Source organism: Oncorhynchus mykiss, chromosome 9 (genome assembly GCF_013265735.2).
Source record: "Oncorhynchus mykiss isolate Arlee chromosome 9, USDA_OmykA_1.1, whole genome shotgun sequence".
Classification (NCBI taxonomy): domain Eukaryota; kingdom Metazoa; phylum Chordata; class Actinopteri; order Salmoniformes; family Salmonidae; genus Oncorhynchus; species Oncorhynchus mykiss.
In genome coordinates, this window is record NC_048573.1 from 70,940,332 (window position 1) to 70,959,358 (window position 19,027).

Genomic DNA, 19,027 nt, shown 5'->3' on the forward strand with positions numbered 1-19,027 from the left:
AGAAACAAATACAAAAATAAATTATCCTATCAAGAGAATTTCATGTTTTTTTTTGAGTGAATGCACGCTAATTACATTCTTTGAAAAATAATAATAAAATAAAGCGAATAAGTCTGAAACAGCCTTCTGTAATCACCATGAATGTGACGTTTAAATGAAGTGGAGCTACGCACAGAAAGACCCACTGATGAATGTAACGTTTAATTGATTTTACATTTAATAGAAACTGAATTTGTGAGTGCAGATGGATGTTTATATCCGAGGAGATAAAGTTAAGACAGAAAGAGTTTCTCAAACTTTTTGGGGTGAGTTGCTCCTCTCCTCCTGCCTGCCAAAGGTAGACAACAACCCCCTAAGGGGGGAACACATCACGATAATTATAGTTCCCAAAACAAGTTGGAGGATGCAGGCTGAGAGAGAGAGGTCAGACAGACATAGCCTCTCCTCCACATCACTCAGACACAGATCACATTGGTCCCCCCCAAGGCCATGTCAATCAGCTATCATCTCCCAAACAAGGAGGGGGGAAACACACTGCTACAGTCCTACCCTGCTATCCCTGCCGTAATGTATACTGCCTTAAACACATGGAGAGAGGGAGAGAACCCCTGTCCTAAACTTTTGATTGACAGACACGAGAAGGAACTGATGTATTTTGACATTAGACCAGCTCCTCTGATGATTCCGTACTGATGCGCCTGTCAAAGTCAATTTGCTCTCGTTTCCCTTCTATGTCAATGATGAAACAGAAAAACAACCCGATAACGTTACAACACATCATACATCATACTACATCATACATCTCTATCTATGGCACTACAAACTGAGATCTTAAAAACTCACAACATTTCCATTGTAATTAATATGCGTAGTGAATGTCTGACGGGAAAACCAGAGCGGCATTTTACTCGCTGTTACAGGTGGCTGACGTGAGACAACATGACTGAGAACATCTGTTGGAGATGGGATGACATGGCTGGTTCAGAAAGATCAGAAAAACCCATTTCATGCATCACAATCGCATACAGCCAATGAAAAAAATAAAAGAACAAGGGCAGAGGATTCCAACAGATGAAATGATGAAATGGAATGGAAAAATAAGTCTATATATGATGTGAGTAAATGAGGTGAGATAAGGGAGGTAAAGGCAAAAAAAAGGCCATGGTAGCGAAGTAAATACAATATAGCAAGTAAAACACTGGAGTGGTAGATTTGCAGTGGAAGAATGTGCAAAGCAGAAATAAAAATAATGGTGTGCAAAGGAGCAAAATAAATAAATAAATACAGTAGGGGAAGAGGTAGTTGTTTGGGCTAAATTATAGGTGGGCTATGTACAGGTGCAGTAATCTGTGAGCTGCTCTGACAGCTGGTGCTTAAAGCTAGTGAGGGAGATGAGTGTTTCCAGTTTCAGAGATTTGTGTAGTTCGTTCCAGTCATTGGCAGCAGAGAACTCGAAGGAGAGGCGACAAAAGGAATAATTGGTTTTGGGGGTGATCAGAGAGATATACCTGCTGGAGTGTGTGCTACAGGTGGGTGTTGCTATAGTAACCAGCAAGCTGAGATAAGGGGGGACTTTACCTAGCAGGGTCTTGTAGATGACCTGGAGCTAGTGGGTTTGGCGACAAGTATGAAGCGAGGAGCAGCCAACGAGAGCGTACAGGTCGCAGTGGTGGGTAGTATATGGGGCTTTGGTGACAAAACGGATGGCACTGTGATAGACTGCATCCAATTTATTGAGTAGGGTATTGGAGGCTATTTTGTAAATTACATCGCCAAAGTCGAGGATCGGTAGGATTGTCTGTTTCACGAGGGCATATTTGCAGCATGAGTGAAGGATGCTTGTTTGCGAAATTGGAAGCCAATTCTAGATTTAACTTTGGATTGGAGATGTTGGATATGAGTCTGGAAGGAGAGTTTACAGTCTAACCAGACACCTAGGTATTTGTAGTTGTCTACATACTCAAAGTCAGAACTGTCCAGAGTAGTGATGCTGGACGGGCGGGCAGACCTGGATAGTAGGACAGAACTCTGCAGGCTATCTCTACAGTAGATTGCAACACAGCCCCCCTTGGCCGTTCCATCTTGTCTGAAAATGTTGTAGTTAGGGATGGAGATTTCAGAGTTTTTGGTGGTCTTCCTAAGCCAGGACTCAGACACGGCTAGGACATCCGGGTGTGCAGAGTGTGCTAAAGCAGTGAATAAAACAAACTTAGGGAGGAGGCTTCTAATGTTAACATGCATGAAACCAAGGCTATTGCGGTTACAGAAGTCATCAAAAGAGAGCGCCTGGGGAATAGGAGATGCAGGTCCTGGATTAACCTCTATATCACCAGAGGAAGAGAGGAGGAGTAGGATAAGGGTACTGCTAAAAGCTATGAGAATTGGTCGTCTAGGACGTCCGGAACATAGAGTAAAAGGAGGTTTCTGGGGGCCATAAATAGCTTCAAGGTATAATGTACAGACAAAGGTATGGTAGGATGAGGATATAGTGGAGGTAAACCTAGGCATTGAGTGATGATGAGAGAGATATTGTCTCTAGAAACATAATTGAAACCAGGTGATGTCATCGCATGTGTGGGTGGTGGAATTTAAGGGTTGGATAAGGTATATTGAGCAGGGCTAGAGGCTCTACAGTGAAATAAGCCAATAAACACTAACCAGAACAGCAATGGACAAGGCATATTGACATTAAGGAGAGGCATGCTTAGCCGAGGGATCATAAGGGTCTAGTGAGTAGTGAGGTTGGTTGGGGTCACAGCGATTCAGACAGCTAGCCGGGCCATCGGTAGCAAGCTGGCAGAGGATGGAGGTCTGTTTTTAGCCACCTCGTGCGTTTCTGTCGGTAGATTAGTGGTGTTCCAGGTGGTAGAGGGGATCAATACAATTGGCAAAATAGATATAGTTATAGTGACCCAAGAAAATTGTCCGATAGACCTATTCAGATAGCAGCCGATAAGACAGCAGATGGGCGTTCAGGTAACGTCGCGACGGAGGGGCCAGTTGGATAACTCCCTCTGGCAGATAACGTCGGTAGTCCAGTCGTGAAGGCCCGGTGGGGCTCCGCGTTGGCAGTAAAACGGGTATGGATAGGTGATTGTAGCCCAGGAGTGGCTGATGGAACTCTTCAGCTGGCTAGCTCCGGAAAAATTGATGTTTGCTCCGGGACCGACGTAAGCAATAGTCACTCGGATAGCAGCTAGCTAGCTGCAAGATCCAGGTGTAAATGTCCAGAGCTTGCGGTAGACATCCGGGGATATGGAGAGAAAATAGGTCCGGTATGCTCTGGTCTGAGTCGCGTTTTACAAAACTGGCGATAGCTTTTCGAGCTAAAGGATAGCTGATGACCACCAACCGTGGTTAGCTGAAGACTAACGTTAGCCAGTAAACTGGCTAGCTTCTAGCTAGCTTCTGGCTAGCTTCTTGCTAGCTTCTGTTGTTGATTTCAGATTTGAGGTGAATAATACTTTCTTTTTTTTTTTAATTGGTGAGGCGGGTTGCAGGACAGTGTTTTGAAGTTGAGATTTTTTAGAAAAAATATATATATAAAAGATATGCAAAGAAAAGTTGTAAATATATATATATATATATATATATATATATATATATACACGGGACACGACAAGACGAGGACAAAGGACGTCTGACTTCTATGCCATCTTGGGTAAAAATAATCTATACCCCCAGCTCAATACAGTATCTAAAGATGATACCTTCCCATCTCTTTCTCAAGGTGAAGAGAGAGAGGGGCCAGGGAGAGAGAGTTATGTGGGGTGGGAAGAGGACGTGAAAGTGCAGAGATGGGGAGAGAGAGAAAGGAGGGGGGAGGGGGTCAGACCACAGCACTTTCATGGGTAATTTTATGGGAATTTCCGTTCCAGTAATTATATTTTCTATGGTTGAAACCGAACCCAAGGAAGAAGGGTGACCATGGACTCCTGTGGTGTGGGAGAGGCTCTGATAGGGCCTGGGTTGATGACTGTCCACGGACTCCTATTGTGTGGAAGGCTCTGATAGGGACTGGGTTGATGTGTGGGCTGTCTAGCATCACACAATCACAGATACTGCAGTTGTCCACTTCATACAGATTTAAGTCTGGGCACTACAGGATTAACACCTGCAATCTTCCTCTCTCGCCTCCATCTCGTTCCATCTCTCTCTCTTTCGCTCCATCTCTCTCTTTCTCTCGCTCCATCTCCCTCTCTTTCGCTCCATCTCTTTCTCTCTCTCTTTCTCTCTCTCTCTCTCTCTCTCTCGCTCCATCTCGCTCTCTTTCGCTCCATCTCTCTCTCTCTCTCTCTCTCTCTCTCCCCCATCTCTCTCTCTCTCTCGCTACATCTCTCTCTCTTTCGCTCCATCTCTCTCTCTCTCGTTCCATCTCTCTCGCTCTCTCTCTCTCTCCCCCATCTCTCTCTCTCTCGCTCCATCTCTGTCGCTCTCTCGCTCGCTCTCTCGATCTCTCTCTCTCTCTCTCTCCCCATCTCTCTCTCTCTCTCTCCCCCATCTCTCTCTCGCTCCATCTCTCTCTCTCTCTCTCTCTCTCTCTCTCTCTCTCTCTCTCTCTCTCTCCCCATCTCTCTCTCTCTCTCGCTCCATCTCTCTCTCTCGATCTCTCTCTCCTCATCTATGTACTTTCACTACCTCTTCTCACTCTCTCCTTTCCTCCCAAAGAGATGGCTTGTGCCCCAAATTGCACCTTATTTCCCTATGTAGTGCACTACTCCTGACCAGGGCCCATAGGTATCGAGTCTCTGGTCTAAAGTAGTGCACTAGATAGGGTGTCATTTGGGACGTAATCCTCTGGAAGAAGCAGTCAATCAGAGCCTTATCTGAAATGCTATTGCCAACCCTGCAGATCAATGAGCAGCCAAGCTCCAGCAGGCAGTTAGAGAGAGATAGGGGTGTAATAACTTTACATTTGAGCCACAGATAAAATAACAATAAAAAAATCAAATCTAAATTCGCTTCGGCTGACACATTTTGAAATGATTACACCAATATCAAAATTGTGCCACCGCCCACATTCTCCCATTATGAGTGTGTGTGTGTGTGAGTGTGTTATAGTGTGTGTGTGTGTGTGTGTGTCCTACCTGTCGAAGTCTCCATTGCAGAGATGGATAAGGCCTCTATGTCCATCTCTTTGTGTCTGTTACGCCTGCTCCCGTGCATTACGCACTCCTGCCACCATCATTACGCACTCCTGCTCCCCTCGTCATGCGCATCAGAGATTCATTACACTCACCTAGACTCACTCCCCTGTGTTTATTTCCTCCCCTATTTCTGTCTGTTGCCGAGGTTGTTCCCCGCCTCTGCATTAATGTTCGTATGTCGTTGTGTTACCGGGTTCTGACGCTGTTCATGTCCTGTTCCATGTCTGTGCTACATTAAATGTTCAACTTCCTGTACCTGCTTCTCATCTTCAGCGTCGGTTCCTACAGTGTCTATCCCTCTGTGTCTATCTCTCTATGTCTATCTCTCTCTGTCTATCTCTCTGTGTCTATCCCTCTGTGTCTATCCCTCTGTGTCTATCTCTCTGTGTCTATCTCTCTGTGTCTATCTCTCTGTGTCTATCCCTCTGTGTCTATCTCTCTGTGTCTATCCCTCTGTGTCTATCCCTCTGTGTCTATCTCTCTGTGTCTATCTCTCTGTGTCTATCCCTCTGTGTCTATCTCTCTGTGTCTATCTCTCTGTGTCTATCTCTCTGTGTCTATCCCTCTGTGTCTATCTCTCTGTGTCTATCTCTCTGTGTCTATCTCTCTGTGTCTATCCCTCTGTGTCTATCTCTCTGTGTCTATCCCTCTGTGTCTATCCCTCTGTGTCTATCTCTCTGTGTCTATCTCTCTGTGTCTATCCCTCTGTGTCTATCCCTCAGTGTCTATCCCTCAGTGTATATCCCTCTGTGTCTACCTCTCTGTGTCTACCTCTCTGTGTCTATCCCTCTGTGTCTATCCCTCTGTGTCTATCTCTCTGTGTCTATCTCTCTGTGTCTATCTCTCTGTGTCTTTCAATTCAAATCCAATTGCTTTATTGGCATGACTAAGGCTGTGGCGGCTATGACATTTTGTCACCCGGTTATTGTCATGCAAAAGATTTGCTGGTCTCAATGTAATTGACCGTTAACGACCATAAACACATGTATCATCTCCAGGCCTCCATGCATTCACAGGTGAGAGCCTTTGGAACATCTACATTTAAAAAGTTTAACATATCAATATAATATACGTCATCAAAATAAATCCATGATTTCTTTTTGGCAGGTCTAAAAAAGACATTATGATGTGAATAAAACGCATTTCAGAAGAACAGAATATGAATTGGCCTATGCTCTATAGGCTGTAGGCTTGTTCATTTAACTGACAAGATTTGTTTTGAAGTTCCGTGCCATTATTTTATATTCTATGAGTTTCTAGTAAGAACATAATTGAACTTAGCTGAATAAAATAGAAAGGACATTTTTCCCATTCTAGAGTGAGAGTGTACATATGAACAGGCTATGTTGAGCATAAAAGTCATTTGAAACAGGTTCCTGTAAACTAGATTCAGAGTTATTTGGCAACTTTAGTTGTGAATGATACAAACCTTAGAATGTCTTAGAGATGAACACATATATGGGCTGCAAGATGCGACCAAAGGCAGTTAATGAGTTGAGAAAGTCTCAAAAAGAAGAAGCTTGTGCTCTGTTCCTTTCCTCAGGCTGCACAGCTGTTCTCTCATCAAGTGATCATCATTTTCACCCATCAGACTATTGTCAATTTAATTGAGTCTTTATTAAACATGTACAATTATTTTTCAATTTAGAAATGGGAAGGAACAGGGGCAAAAATACACGTATGCACTGATACACACGCACACACACTACATGTTAAAGGTTTTTAAATGTATGTAAATTGTCTTTTCCACTGTGTGAGGAGTATGCAGCCTCTCGCTGTGCAACAGGTAATATACTGCCCAAATATACTGCCCAAATATACTGCCCAAATATACTGCCCAAATATACTGCCCAAATATACTGCCCAAATATACTGCCCAAATATACTGCCCAAATATACTGCCCAAATATACTGCCCAAATATACTGCCCAAATATACTGCCCAAATATACTGCCCAAATATACTGCCCAAATAAACTGCCCAAATATACTGCCCAAATATACTGCCCAAATATACTGCCCAAATATACTGCCCAAATATACTACCCAAATATACTGCCCAAATATACTGCCCAAATATACTGCCCAAATATACTGCCCAAATAAACTGCCCAAATATACTGGCCAAATATACTGCCCAAATATACTGCCCAAATATACTGCCCAAATAAACTGCCCAAATATACTGCCCAAATATACTGCCCAAATATACTGCCCAAATATACTGCCCAAATATACTGCCCAAATATACTGCCCAAATAAACTGCCCAAATATACTGCCCAAATATACTGCCCAAATATACTGCCCAAATAAACTGCCCAAATAAACTGCCCAAATATACTGCCCAAATATACTGCCCAAATATACTGCCCAAATATACTGCCCAAATAAACTGCCCAAATATACTGCCCAAATATACTGCCCAAATATACTGCCCAAATATGCCAGGGACTCTCTAACCCTGTTCCTGCTGCTACCCAGTGTTTAATTAAATCTGTTCCGTGACATCGATAGGAACATGTTTTCACAATGAAAAACATTTAATTAAACTGTTTACAGCCCCTCTCTCTGCGTGCTGGAGAAAGGAATGAAGGAGAGAGAGGAGGAGATGGAAACGCGTGGTGGTGAGATATTCTGTCGCTAAAGGTAATGTGCCAGCATATTCATTATCTGAAAATGTTTAAAAAAAATGCCCTAACACTAGGCTTTTCAAAATCCAATACAAGATCACTATAATCTAGGCTAACTCTGCACAATAATGAACCAAAAGTGTCGCCGAGGCCTATAAGATATCTCCCAGACTGGAGCGTAAGGTAACCAGTCCATCCAGTATGCATTGTCCACACTCAAAGGTGATTACTATAATTTAATTATATAAATATATATATACTGTGAGAGACAGAATCTAAAACAAAAATCCAGAAAATCACATTGTATGATTTTTAATTAATTAATTTGCATTTTATTGCATGACATAAGTATTTGATCACCTACCAACCAGTAAGAATTCCGGCTCTCACAGACCTGTTAGTTTTTCTTTAAGAAGCCCTCCTGTTCTCCACTCATTACCTGAATTAACTGCACCTGTTTGAACTTGTTACCAGTATAAAAGACACCTGTCCACACACTCAATCAAACAGACTCCAACCTCTCCAAAATGGCCAAGAACAGAGAGCTGTGTAAGGACAGGGATAAAATTGTAGACCTGCACAAGGCTGGGATGGGCTACAGGACAATAGGTAAGCAGCTTGGTGAGAAGGCAACAACTGTTGGTGCAATTATTAGAAAATGGAAGAAGTTCAAGATGACTGTCAATCACCCTCGATCTGGGGCTCCATGCAAGTTCTCACCACGTGGGGTATCAATGATCATGAGGAAGGTGAGGGATCAGCCCAGAACTACACAGCAGGACCTGGTCAATGACCTGAAGAGAGCTGGGACCACAGTCTCAAAGAAAACCATTAGTAACACACTACGCCGTCATGGATTAAAATCCTGCAGCGCACGCAAGGTCCCCCTGCTCAAGCCAGCGCATGTCCAGGCCCGTCTGAAGTTTGCCAATGACCATCTGGATGATCCAGAGAATGAATGGGAAAAGGTCATGTGGTCTGATGAGACAAAAATAGAGCTTTTTGGTCTAAACTCCACTCGCCGTGTTTGGACGAAGAAGAAGGATGAGTACAACCCCAAGAACACCATCCCAACCGTGAAGCATGGATGTGGAAACATCATTCTTTGGGGATGCTTTTCTGCAAAGGGGACAGGATGACTGCACCGTATTGAGGGGAGGATGGATGGGGCCATGTATCGTGAGATCTTGGCCAACAACCTCCTTCCCTCAGTAAGAGCATTGAAGATGGGTCGTGGCTGGGTCTTCCAGCATGACAACGACCCGAAACACACAGCCAGGGCAACTAAGGAGTGGCATCATAAGAAGCATCTCAAGGTCCTGGAATTCTCACGGGAATTCCACTAACGGGCTGTATGTAGCCAAACGTAGCTGCTGCTCATTCCGTTTGCCCGAAAATGTATTAATGGTTAAAAAAAGTAAGGCCTGCATCCATAGAGACACATATCATCTCTACTGGTAGTACTGCTACCACCAGCAGTACTACACCTGCACCTGTCGATGACACAAGTTGTTCTGCTTCCATAGAGACACATACCAGCTCTACTGGTAGTACTGCTACCACCAGCAGTACTACACCTGCACCTGTCAACGACACAAGTTGTTCTGCTTCCACGAGCACATCCAATGCTAGCATCAGTAATTCTACATTTGTTGTTAGCCCAGCTAGCATGGACACTGACATTTGTGAATCTGATGCAGCCGAAGAGCTACTGCCCCCTTACCCGGGAAAGCAACCAGCTACTGCCCCCTTACCAGGGAAAGCACCAAGCAACTGCCCCCTTACCCAGGAAAGCACCGAACAACAGACAGGGACGTCGGACCATAAAAGATGCGCAAATATGATGAGAACTATTAATTTTGGGTTCCCTTATATTGGGAGTAGTGCTTTTCCTCAGCCACGGTGTGTTATATGTGCAAAAGTACTATGTCACAACTCGATGAAACCTTCACTCTTTTAGAAACAAAACATGCCAATTTGAAAAATAAACCACAGGAGTTTTTTGAGCGAGAAATAAGATGACTTTCGAGTACTAAGATGTATAAAAGCAACAGATACCGTTCATAAGAAGGGGCTAGAAGCATCTTATATGGTGAGCTACCGAGTGGCTAGGACAGGCAAGCCCCATACTATTGAGGAGGACTTCATTCTTCCTGCTGCCGCGGATATGGCTGGGACAACGCTGGGGAAAAAGGCCCAAAAAACTATACAGACAATGCCTTCATCAAACAACACTGTTTCACAACGCAGCACTGAAATGGCAGGAGATGTTTTGAAATAATTACTGCTCCGCATACAAGCCAGTGAATTCTATGCGTTACAGCTGGATGAGTCAACAGACGTGGCGGGCCTGGCACAGCTCCTGGGATATGTCCGTTACGTTTAAGGGGGGGGGGGGGGGGGGGGTCAATTAAGGAAGACATCCTCTTCTGCAAACCACTGGAAACCAGGACAACATGAGAATATTTTTAAAAGTACTGGACAGCTTTGTGATAAATGGACTTTGGTGGTCAAGATGTGTTGGTATCTGTACTGATGGAGCAAAAGCCATGACAGAGAGACATAGTGGACTGGTAACATGCAAGCAGTTGCTCCCGACGCCCCTTAGCTACACCGCAGCATCCACCGAGAGGCTCTTGCTGCCAAGGGAGTGCCTGACAGATTGAAAGACGTTTTGGACACTACAGTGAAAATTGTTAACTTTGTTAAAGCAAGGCCCCTGAACTCTCGTGTATTTTCTGCACTATGCAATGATATGGGCAGTGACCATGTAATGCTTTTACAACATACAGAAGTGACCTGGTTATTAAGGGGCAAAGTATTGACACATTTTTAAAAATTGAGAGACGAGCTTAAAGTTTTCTTTACTGACCATCATTTTCACTTGTCTGACCGCTTGCATGATGACAAGTTTCTCACACGACTGGCCTGTCTGGGTGATGTTTTTTCTCGCCTCAATGATCTGAATCTAGGATTACAAGGACTCTCCACAACTATATTCAATGTGCAGGACAGACTGTGTGTGGAAAATGATTTAAGACTGAGACTCTCTCCAGTACAACCCAACATTGCCGAGTTATGTGCATCTTTTCAAGCACACCCTTCTCATTAACCTGTGATGAATTATTCGCAAATTGTGGATGAACAAAAAAAGTTTTATATGTAAGATGGTTAAATAAAGAGCAAAATTATTGATTATTATTCTATTATTATTTGTGCCTGGTCCTATAAGAGCTCTTTGTCTCTTCCCATGAGCCAGGTTGTGACAAAAACTCACACTCATTCTTATGTTTAATAAATCTATCATATAGTGTGTGTGTGGCAGGCTTACAATGAAAAAAACAACATTTGAGAGTGCGCTGACCCTGGTGATAGAGGGGGTACAGCTGACCCTGGTGATAGAGGGGGTACAGCTGACCCTGGTGATAGAGGGGGTACAGCTGACCCTGGTGATAGATGGGGTACAGCTGACCCTGGTGATAGAGGGGGTACAGCTGACCCTGGTGATAGAGGGGGTACAGCTGACCCTGGTGATAGATGGGGTACAGCTGACCCTGGTGATAGAGGGGGTACAGCTGACCCTGGTGATAGATGGGGTACAGCTGACCCTGGTGATAGAGGGGGTACAGTTGACCCTGGTGATAGATGGGGTACAGCTGACCCTGGGGCTAGAGGGGGTACGCAGCTGGAGGTTGAATGTTTGAAGGGGTACGGAAGTATAAAAAGTTTGGGTACCACTGGGCTAGACCAATTATGTACCAAAGACATCTTAAATCAGTTTGTTTTATGTTTTTCAGCCATGCATTATATGCGGTAGGCTATGTATTGTATAACAGCACAATCATTATCTTATTTCAGTTTTTTTGGGGGGGTAGGCTCAATGCAGTGCCTTCAGAAAGTATTCATACCCCTTGACTTATTCCACATTTTGTTGTGTAACAGCCTGAATTCAAAATGGATTAAATCGATTTTTCCTCCCTCACCGATCTACACACAATACCACATAATGACAAAGTGAAAATATTTATTGAAAATGAAATACTGAAATATCTCATTTACATAAGAATTCAGACTTCTGAGCCAATAATTTGTAGAAGCACCATTGGCAGCTATTACAGCTGACTTTCTGGGTAAGTCTCTCAGAGTGATTACAGCTGTGAGTCTTTCTGGGTAAGTCTCTCAGAGTGATTACAGCTGTGAGTCTTTCTGGGTAAGTCTCTCAGAGTGATTACAGCTGTGAGTCTTCCTGGGTAAGTCTCTCAGAGTGATTACAGCTGTGAGTGTTTCTGGGTAAGTCTCTAAGAGCGATTACAGCTGTGAGGGTTTCTGGGTAAGTCTCTAAGAGCTTTCCACATCTGGATTGTGAACATTTGCCCATTATTATTTTCAAAATTCTTCAAGCTCTGTCAAATTGGTTGTTGATCATTGCTTGACAATCATTTTCAGGTCTTGCCATAGATTTTCAAGTAGATTTAAGACACAACTGTAACTCTGCCACTCAGGAACATAGACTGTCTTCTTGGTAAACAACTCCAGTGTAGATTTGGCCTTGTGTTTTAGGTCATTGTCCTGCTGAAAGGTGAATTAATCTCTCAGTGTCTAGTGGAAAGCAGACTGAACCAGGTTTTCTTCTAGGATTTTGCCTGTGCTAAGTTTCATTACGTTTATTTTTTTATCCTGAAAAACTCCCCAGTACTTAACGATTACAAGCATACCCATAACATGATGCAGCCACCACTATGCTTGAAAATATGGAGAGTGGTACTCAGTAATGTGTTGTATTGGATTTGCCCCAACCATAGCCACATTTTTTGCAGTATTACTTTAGTGCCTTTTTGCAAACAGGATGCATGTTTTGGAATATTTTTTATTCTGTACAGGCTTCCTTCTCTTCACTCTGTCAATTATGTTGTTGATCCATCCTCAGTTTTCTCCTATTACAGCCATTAAACTCTGTAACTGTTTTAAAGTCACCATAGGCCTCATGGTGAAAACCCTGAGCGGTTACCTTCCTCTCCAGCAACTGAGTTAGGAAGGAAGGGTATCTTTGTAGTGACTGGGTGTATTGATACACAATCCAAAGTGTAATTAATAATATCACCATGCTCAAAGGGATATTCAATGTCTGTTTTGTTTTTTTACCCATCTACCAATAGGTGCCCTTCATTGCGAAGTCTTTGTGGTTGAATCTGTTTTTGAAATTCTACCTGTATGTGTGTGTGTTATAGCGTGTGTATAACAGTACCTATCGAAGTCTCCGTTGCACAGTGCTCTGACAGGAATGGCGATGGCCTGCCACACTGGGTTTAGAGTGTTCTTCACAACCTCCGTCTTGTGGCAGATAGTAAACCTGGACAGACGGAAGAATGAATACAGCCTGACAACAACTTCCCCAACACCTAGCACCTACTTAACTCTATCCCTAACACATCTTCCCCAACACCTAGCACCTACTTAACTCTATCCCTAACACATCTTCCCCAACACCTAGCACCTACTTAACTCTATCCCTAACACATCTTCCCCAACACCTAGCACCTACTTAACTCTATCCCTAACACATCTTCCCCAACACCTAGCACCTACTTAACTCTATCCCTAACACATCTTCCCCAACACCTAGCACCTACTTAACTCTATCCCTAACACATCTTCCCCAACACCTAGCACCTACTTAACTCTATCCCTAACACAACTTCCCCAACACCTAACACCTACTTAACTCTATCCCTAACACATCTTCCCCAACACCTAGCACCTACTTAACTCTATCCCTAACACAACTTCCCCAACACCTAACACCTACTCAATTTACACACAATACCCCATAATGGCACAAAAACAGATTTTAAGAATTGTTTGCAAATGTATAAAAAAATAAAAAAACAGAAATATCACATTTACATAAGTATTCAGACCCTTTACTCAATACTTTGTTTAAGCACCTTTGGCAGTGATTACAGCCTCAAGTCTTCTTGGGTATGATGCTACAAGCTTGGTACACCTGTATTTGGGGGGGGGTTCTCCCATTCTTCTCTGGAGATCCCCTCAAGCTCTGTCAGGTTGGATGGGGAACGTCGCTGCACAGCTATTTTCAGGTCTCTCCAGAGATGTTTGATCGGGTTCAAGTCCGTGCTCTGTCTGGGCCATTGAAGGACATTCTGTCTGGGCCACTCCCGTGTTGTCTTGGCTGTGTGCTTAGTGTCGTTGTCCTGTTGGAAGGTGAACCTTCGCCCCAGTCTGAGGTCCTGAGTGCTCTGGAGGAGGTTTTCATCAAGGATCTCTCTGTACTTTGCTCCGTTCATGATGCTGCCACCACCATGCTTCACCGTAGGGATTGTGCCAGGATTCCTCCGGATGTGGCGCTTGGCATTCAGGCCAAAGAGTTCAATCTTGGTTTCATCAGACCAGATAATCTTGTGTCTCATGGTCTGAGAGTCCTTTAGGTGCCTTTTTGGCAAACTCCAAGTGGGCTGTCATGTTCCTTTTACTGAGGAGTGGCTTCCATCTGGCCACTCCACCATAAAGGCCTGATTGGTGGAGTTCTGCATAGATGGTTGTCCTTCTGGAAGGATTTCCCATCTACACAGTGGAACTCTAGAGTTCTGTCAAAACTCTGAAATAATCATGTAGTAAGCTAAAAAGTTTTACACAAATCAAAATATATTTTATGTTTGAAATTTTTCAAATAGCCACCCTTTGCCTTGATGACAGCTTTGCACACTCTTGACATTCTCTCAACCAGCTTGATGAGATAGTCACCAGGAATGTTTTTCAATTAACAGGTGTGCCTCCTTAAAAGTTAATTTGTGGAATTTCTTTCCTTAATGCGTTTGAGCCAGTCAGTTGTGTTGTGACAAGGGAGGCTGAATACCAAATTGTGCCCAGGAGCCCTGACCTCCAGGGGGCCTCCCATTAATCATGTTAGTCACTCTCACTCAGATATCATTAACACCACATCAAATTTGTAGAATTGCAGAAAATGTGCTTCACAACTACACATGTTTCTCTCCAACCCCTGGCAAAATTGGTAGAATTTCAGGAAACTTGCTTTAAAACTGCAGCATTTTCTCTTCAACCTGTGGTATAATGTGTAGAATTGTAGGAAATAAATGTCATATTTTCTATCCGCCCTATGGTATAATGTGTAGAATTGTAGGAAATAAATGTCATATTTTCTCTCTGCCTGTCAAGAGGTGGGGTCACTACAACATTTTGCCCTCATACTTCTCTTTGGTAAAACAGTAGATTAGAGCCAGAAAACAAACAGAAAAACAGGAATGAAGAACTCACGTTCCATCCTCGTTACTCCGGTAGAAGACCAGGAAGGGGTCCGACTTCCCAAAGAAGTCTTTCCTGTCCAGCTTGTGGGCACAGAACTGCATGGTGGCAACTTCCTGGAGCAGAGAGAGAGAGAGAGAGAGGAAGAGAGAGAAAGAGAGAGGGGGGGGGCAGAGAGAGGGGGGACAGAGAGAGGGGGGCAGAGAGAGAGGGAAAGAGGGAGAAAGAAGGAGGGGCAGAGAGAGAGGGGAAGAGGGTGAAAGAGAGAGAGAGAGAGGGAGGAGGGGCAGAGAAAGGGAGGGCAGAGAAGGGGGGGTCAGAGAGAGAGTGAGGGGGACAGAGAGAGAGCGAGAGAGAGAGAGAGAGATGGAGGGTGGATGGGTGGGAGATGGAGGGAGGCAGAGCGAGAGAGAGTGAGGAGGACAGAGAGAGAGAGAGAGAGAGAGATGGAGGGTGGGAGATGGAGGGAGGCAGAGCGAGAGAGAGTGAGAGGGACAGAGAGAGAGAGAGAGAGCGAGAGATGGAGGGTGGGAGATGGAGGGAGGCAGAGCGAGAGAGGACCAAGAGAGAGAAGGGAGAAATAGACAGAGAGAGGGGACAGAGAGGGAGAGAGAGGAGACATTACATTGTAAATCTCCAGTAGGATTGCAGGTTCTCTGTATGCTTCCTGTTGTGTTTTGTATATGGTGTCTTGTGCCAAGATATAAAAGCACTGAACGACCAAATAAACCCATTAGCTGCATCCTAATAAGCAACACGCCACAGCAGCACCGCATAGCCAGTGAGCCCTGATTTTCAAATCCAAAATCCTAGCTAAAAAACAGACACATTAATAATTATTACTCGAGTCGTGTCCTGCATTCAAAACCAGGAGTATCGAAAAGCAGCGTTTAAAATGTAATGCGCAACCTTGTGGTTGTGAAGGTTGTGATTACAGCCCTAAATGCCTGAGAGTGCATACAAAATGGGGCTCTGAAATAGAATAGGTTTAGAAAATGAAAATGGCCTTTATGTCTCTGTATGGAGGGTGGGATAGAGGGGGTTTAGTTCAGCTAATGATACATTTTAAAGCCTGGTATTATTATCATAATCACACTCATTCTGGCAGCATTTAAGTGTTCACGCACCGCCATTATGGTGACAATGGGGTACGTCCCAAATTGTACCCCATTTCCTACGTAGAGCACTCCTTTTGATCTCTGCCAATAGGGTGTCCCACACGGCTCTAATCGGAAGTAGCGCACTGTTAGAGACAAGGGTGCTATTTGGTACACATTAAAATGAATGCGCCCCAACCCCATAATGGCTGTATTGTATGTAATGGCTGGAATGGCTGGAATGGCTGTGCTGCCAGCGTAATGGCTATGCTGCCAGTGTAATGGCTGTAATGGCTGTGCTGCCAGCGTAATGGCTGTGCTGCCAGCGTAATGGCTGTAATGGCTGTGCTGCCAGCGTAATGGCTGTGCTGCCAGCATATTGGCTGTAATGGCTGTGCTGCCAGCGTAATGGCTGTGCTGCCAGCGTAATGGCTGTAATGGCTGTGCTGCCAGCGTAATGGCTGTAATGGCTGTGCTGCCAGCGTAATGGCTGTGCTGCCAGCATAATGGCTGTGCTGCCAGCTTAATGCCTGTAATGGAAAGGGAAAGGGGCATACCTAGTCAGTTGTACAACTGAGTGCATTCAACTGAAATGTGTCTCCGGATCTAACCCAACCCCTTTGAATCAGAGAGGTGCGGGGGGCTGCCATAATCGACATCCACGTCTTCGGCGCCCGGGGAACTTAATGTCTGTAATGGGTGTGCTGCCAACTAAATGGCTGTAATGGCTGTGCTGCCAACTAAATGTCTGTAATGGATGTGCTGTCAGCGTAATCTTGGTAATGTCTGTAATGGCCGTGCTGCCAGCGTAATGTCTGTAACGGCTGTGCTGCCAGCGTAATGTCTGTAACGGCTGTGCTGCCAGCGTAATGTCTGTAATGGCTGTGCTGCCAGCGTAATGTCTGTAACGGCTGTGCTGCCAGCTTAATGTCTGTAACGGCTGTGCTGCCAGTGTAATGTTTGTAATGGCTGTGCTGCCAGCATAATGTTGGTAATGTCTGTAATGGCTGTGCTGCCAGCGTAATGTCTGTGATGGCTGTAATGTATGTGCTGCCAGCGTAATGTCTGTAATGTCTGTAATGTCTGTGCTGCCAGCGTAATGTCTAATGGCTGTAACGGCTGTGCTGCCAGCGTAATGTCTAATGTCTGTAATGTCTGTGCTGCCAGCGTAATGTCTAATGTCTGTAATGTCTGTAATGTCTGTGCTTCCAGCGTTATGTCTGTAATGTCTGTGCTGCCAGCGTAATGTCTAATGTCTGTAATGGCTATGCTGCCAGCGTAATGTCTGTAACGGCTGTGCTGCCAGCGTAATGTCTGTAACGGCTGTGCTGCCAGTGTAATGTCTGTAACGGCTGTGCTGCCAGTGTAATGTCTGTAACGGCTGTGCTGCCAGCATAATGTCTGTAACAGCTGTGCTGCCAGTGTAATGTTGGTAATGTCTGTAATGGCTGTGCTGCCAGCGTAATGTCTAATGTCTGCAACGGCTGTGCTGCCAGCGTAATGTCTAATGTCTGTAATGGCTGTGCTGCCAGTGTTGGTAATGTCTGTAATGGCTGTGCTATCAGCGTAATGTTGGTAATGGCTGTGCTGCTGGGTGCAGTACATTACAGTACAGTACAGTGTGGTACAGCATAGTATACTACAGTATAATACAGTATAGTGCAGTACAATATAATACATAATATAATACAGTATAGTGCAATACAGTATAATACAGTATAATACAGTATAATACAGTATAGTGCAGTACAGTACAATACAGTATTATACAGCACTGTGCAGTACAGTACAATGCAGTATAATACAGTATAATACAGTATAGTGCAATACAGTATAATACAGTATAATACAGTATAGTGCAGTACAGTACAATACAGTATTATACAGCACTGTGCAGTACAGTACAATGCAGTATAATACAGTACAGTATAATACAGCAAAATACAGTACAGAGCAGTACAGTATAATACAGTACAGTGCAGTATGGTATAGTACAATATTACACAGTATAATACAGTATAGTGCAGTACAGTAAAGTACAATATAGTGCAGTAGAGCATAATACAGCATACTGCAGTACAGTACAAGTACAGTACAATACAGTATGGTGCAGTACAGTAGAGTATAATGCAGTACAGTACAATAAAGTATACCGCAGTTTAGTATAATACAGTATAATACAGTATAGTTCAGTACAGTATAATAAAGTATAATACAGTCTAGTTCAGTAATAAAGTATAATGCAGTACAGTACAGTATAATACAGTATAGTGCAGTACAGAATAATACAGTATAGTGCAGTATAATATAATGCAGCATAACACCGTATAGTGCTGTACAGAATAATACAGTATAATGCAGTACAATATACTACAGTATAATACAGTATAGTGCAGTACAATGGAATATGGTTTAGTGCAGTACAGTACAGTATAATACAGTATAGTGCAGTATAATACAGTACAGTGCAGTACAGTATAGTAAAGTATTATACAGTATAAAACAATATAGTACAGTACAGTATAATACAGTATAGTGCAGTATAATACAGTACAGTGCAGTACAGTATAGTAAAGTATTATACAGTATAAAACAATATAGTGCAGTACAGTATAATACAGTATATTACAGTACAGTGCAGTACAGTATAGTACAATTTTACACAGTATAATATAGTATAGTGCAGTACAGTATAATACAGTACAGTGCAGTACAGTGAACTATAATACAGTACAGTGGAGTACAGTATAGTGCAGTACAGTATAATACAGCATATTGTAGTACAGTACAAGTCAGTACAGTACAATACATTATTGTGCAGTACAGTATATTATTGTACAGTATAATACAGTATAGTACAGGCTAATAAAGT

At 43.5% G+C, this 19,027-nt stretch overlaps 1 protein-coding gene across 4 annotated transcripts in view; it reads right to left on the minus strand.

The window, feature by feature from the left end:
- Positions 1 to 19,027, minus strand: part of LOC110531262 (copine-8) — a 210,250-nt gene that overhangs the window by 58,664 nt on the left and 132,559 nt on the right. For all 4 annotated transcript variants that reach the window (XM_036988905.1, XM_036988908.1, XM_036988907.1 and 1 more), the window contains 2 exons: positions 15,071 to 15,174; positions 13,023 to 13,127 (listed from right to left, as the gene is read on the minus strand). In XM_036988905.1, the coding sequence (XP_036844800.1) occupies positions 13,023 to 13,127; positions 15,071 to 15,174 (209 nt within the window). The remainder of the gene's footprint in view (positions 1 to 13,022; positions 13,128 to 15,070; positions 15,175 to 19,027) is intronic.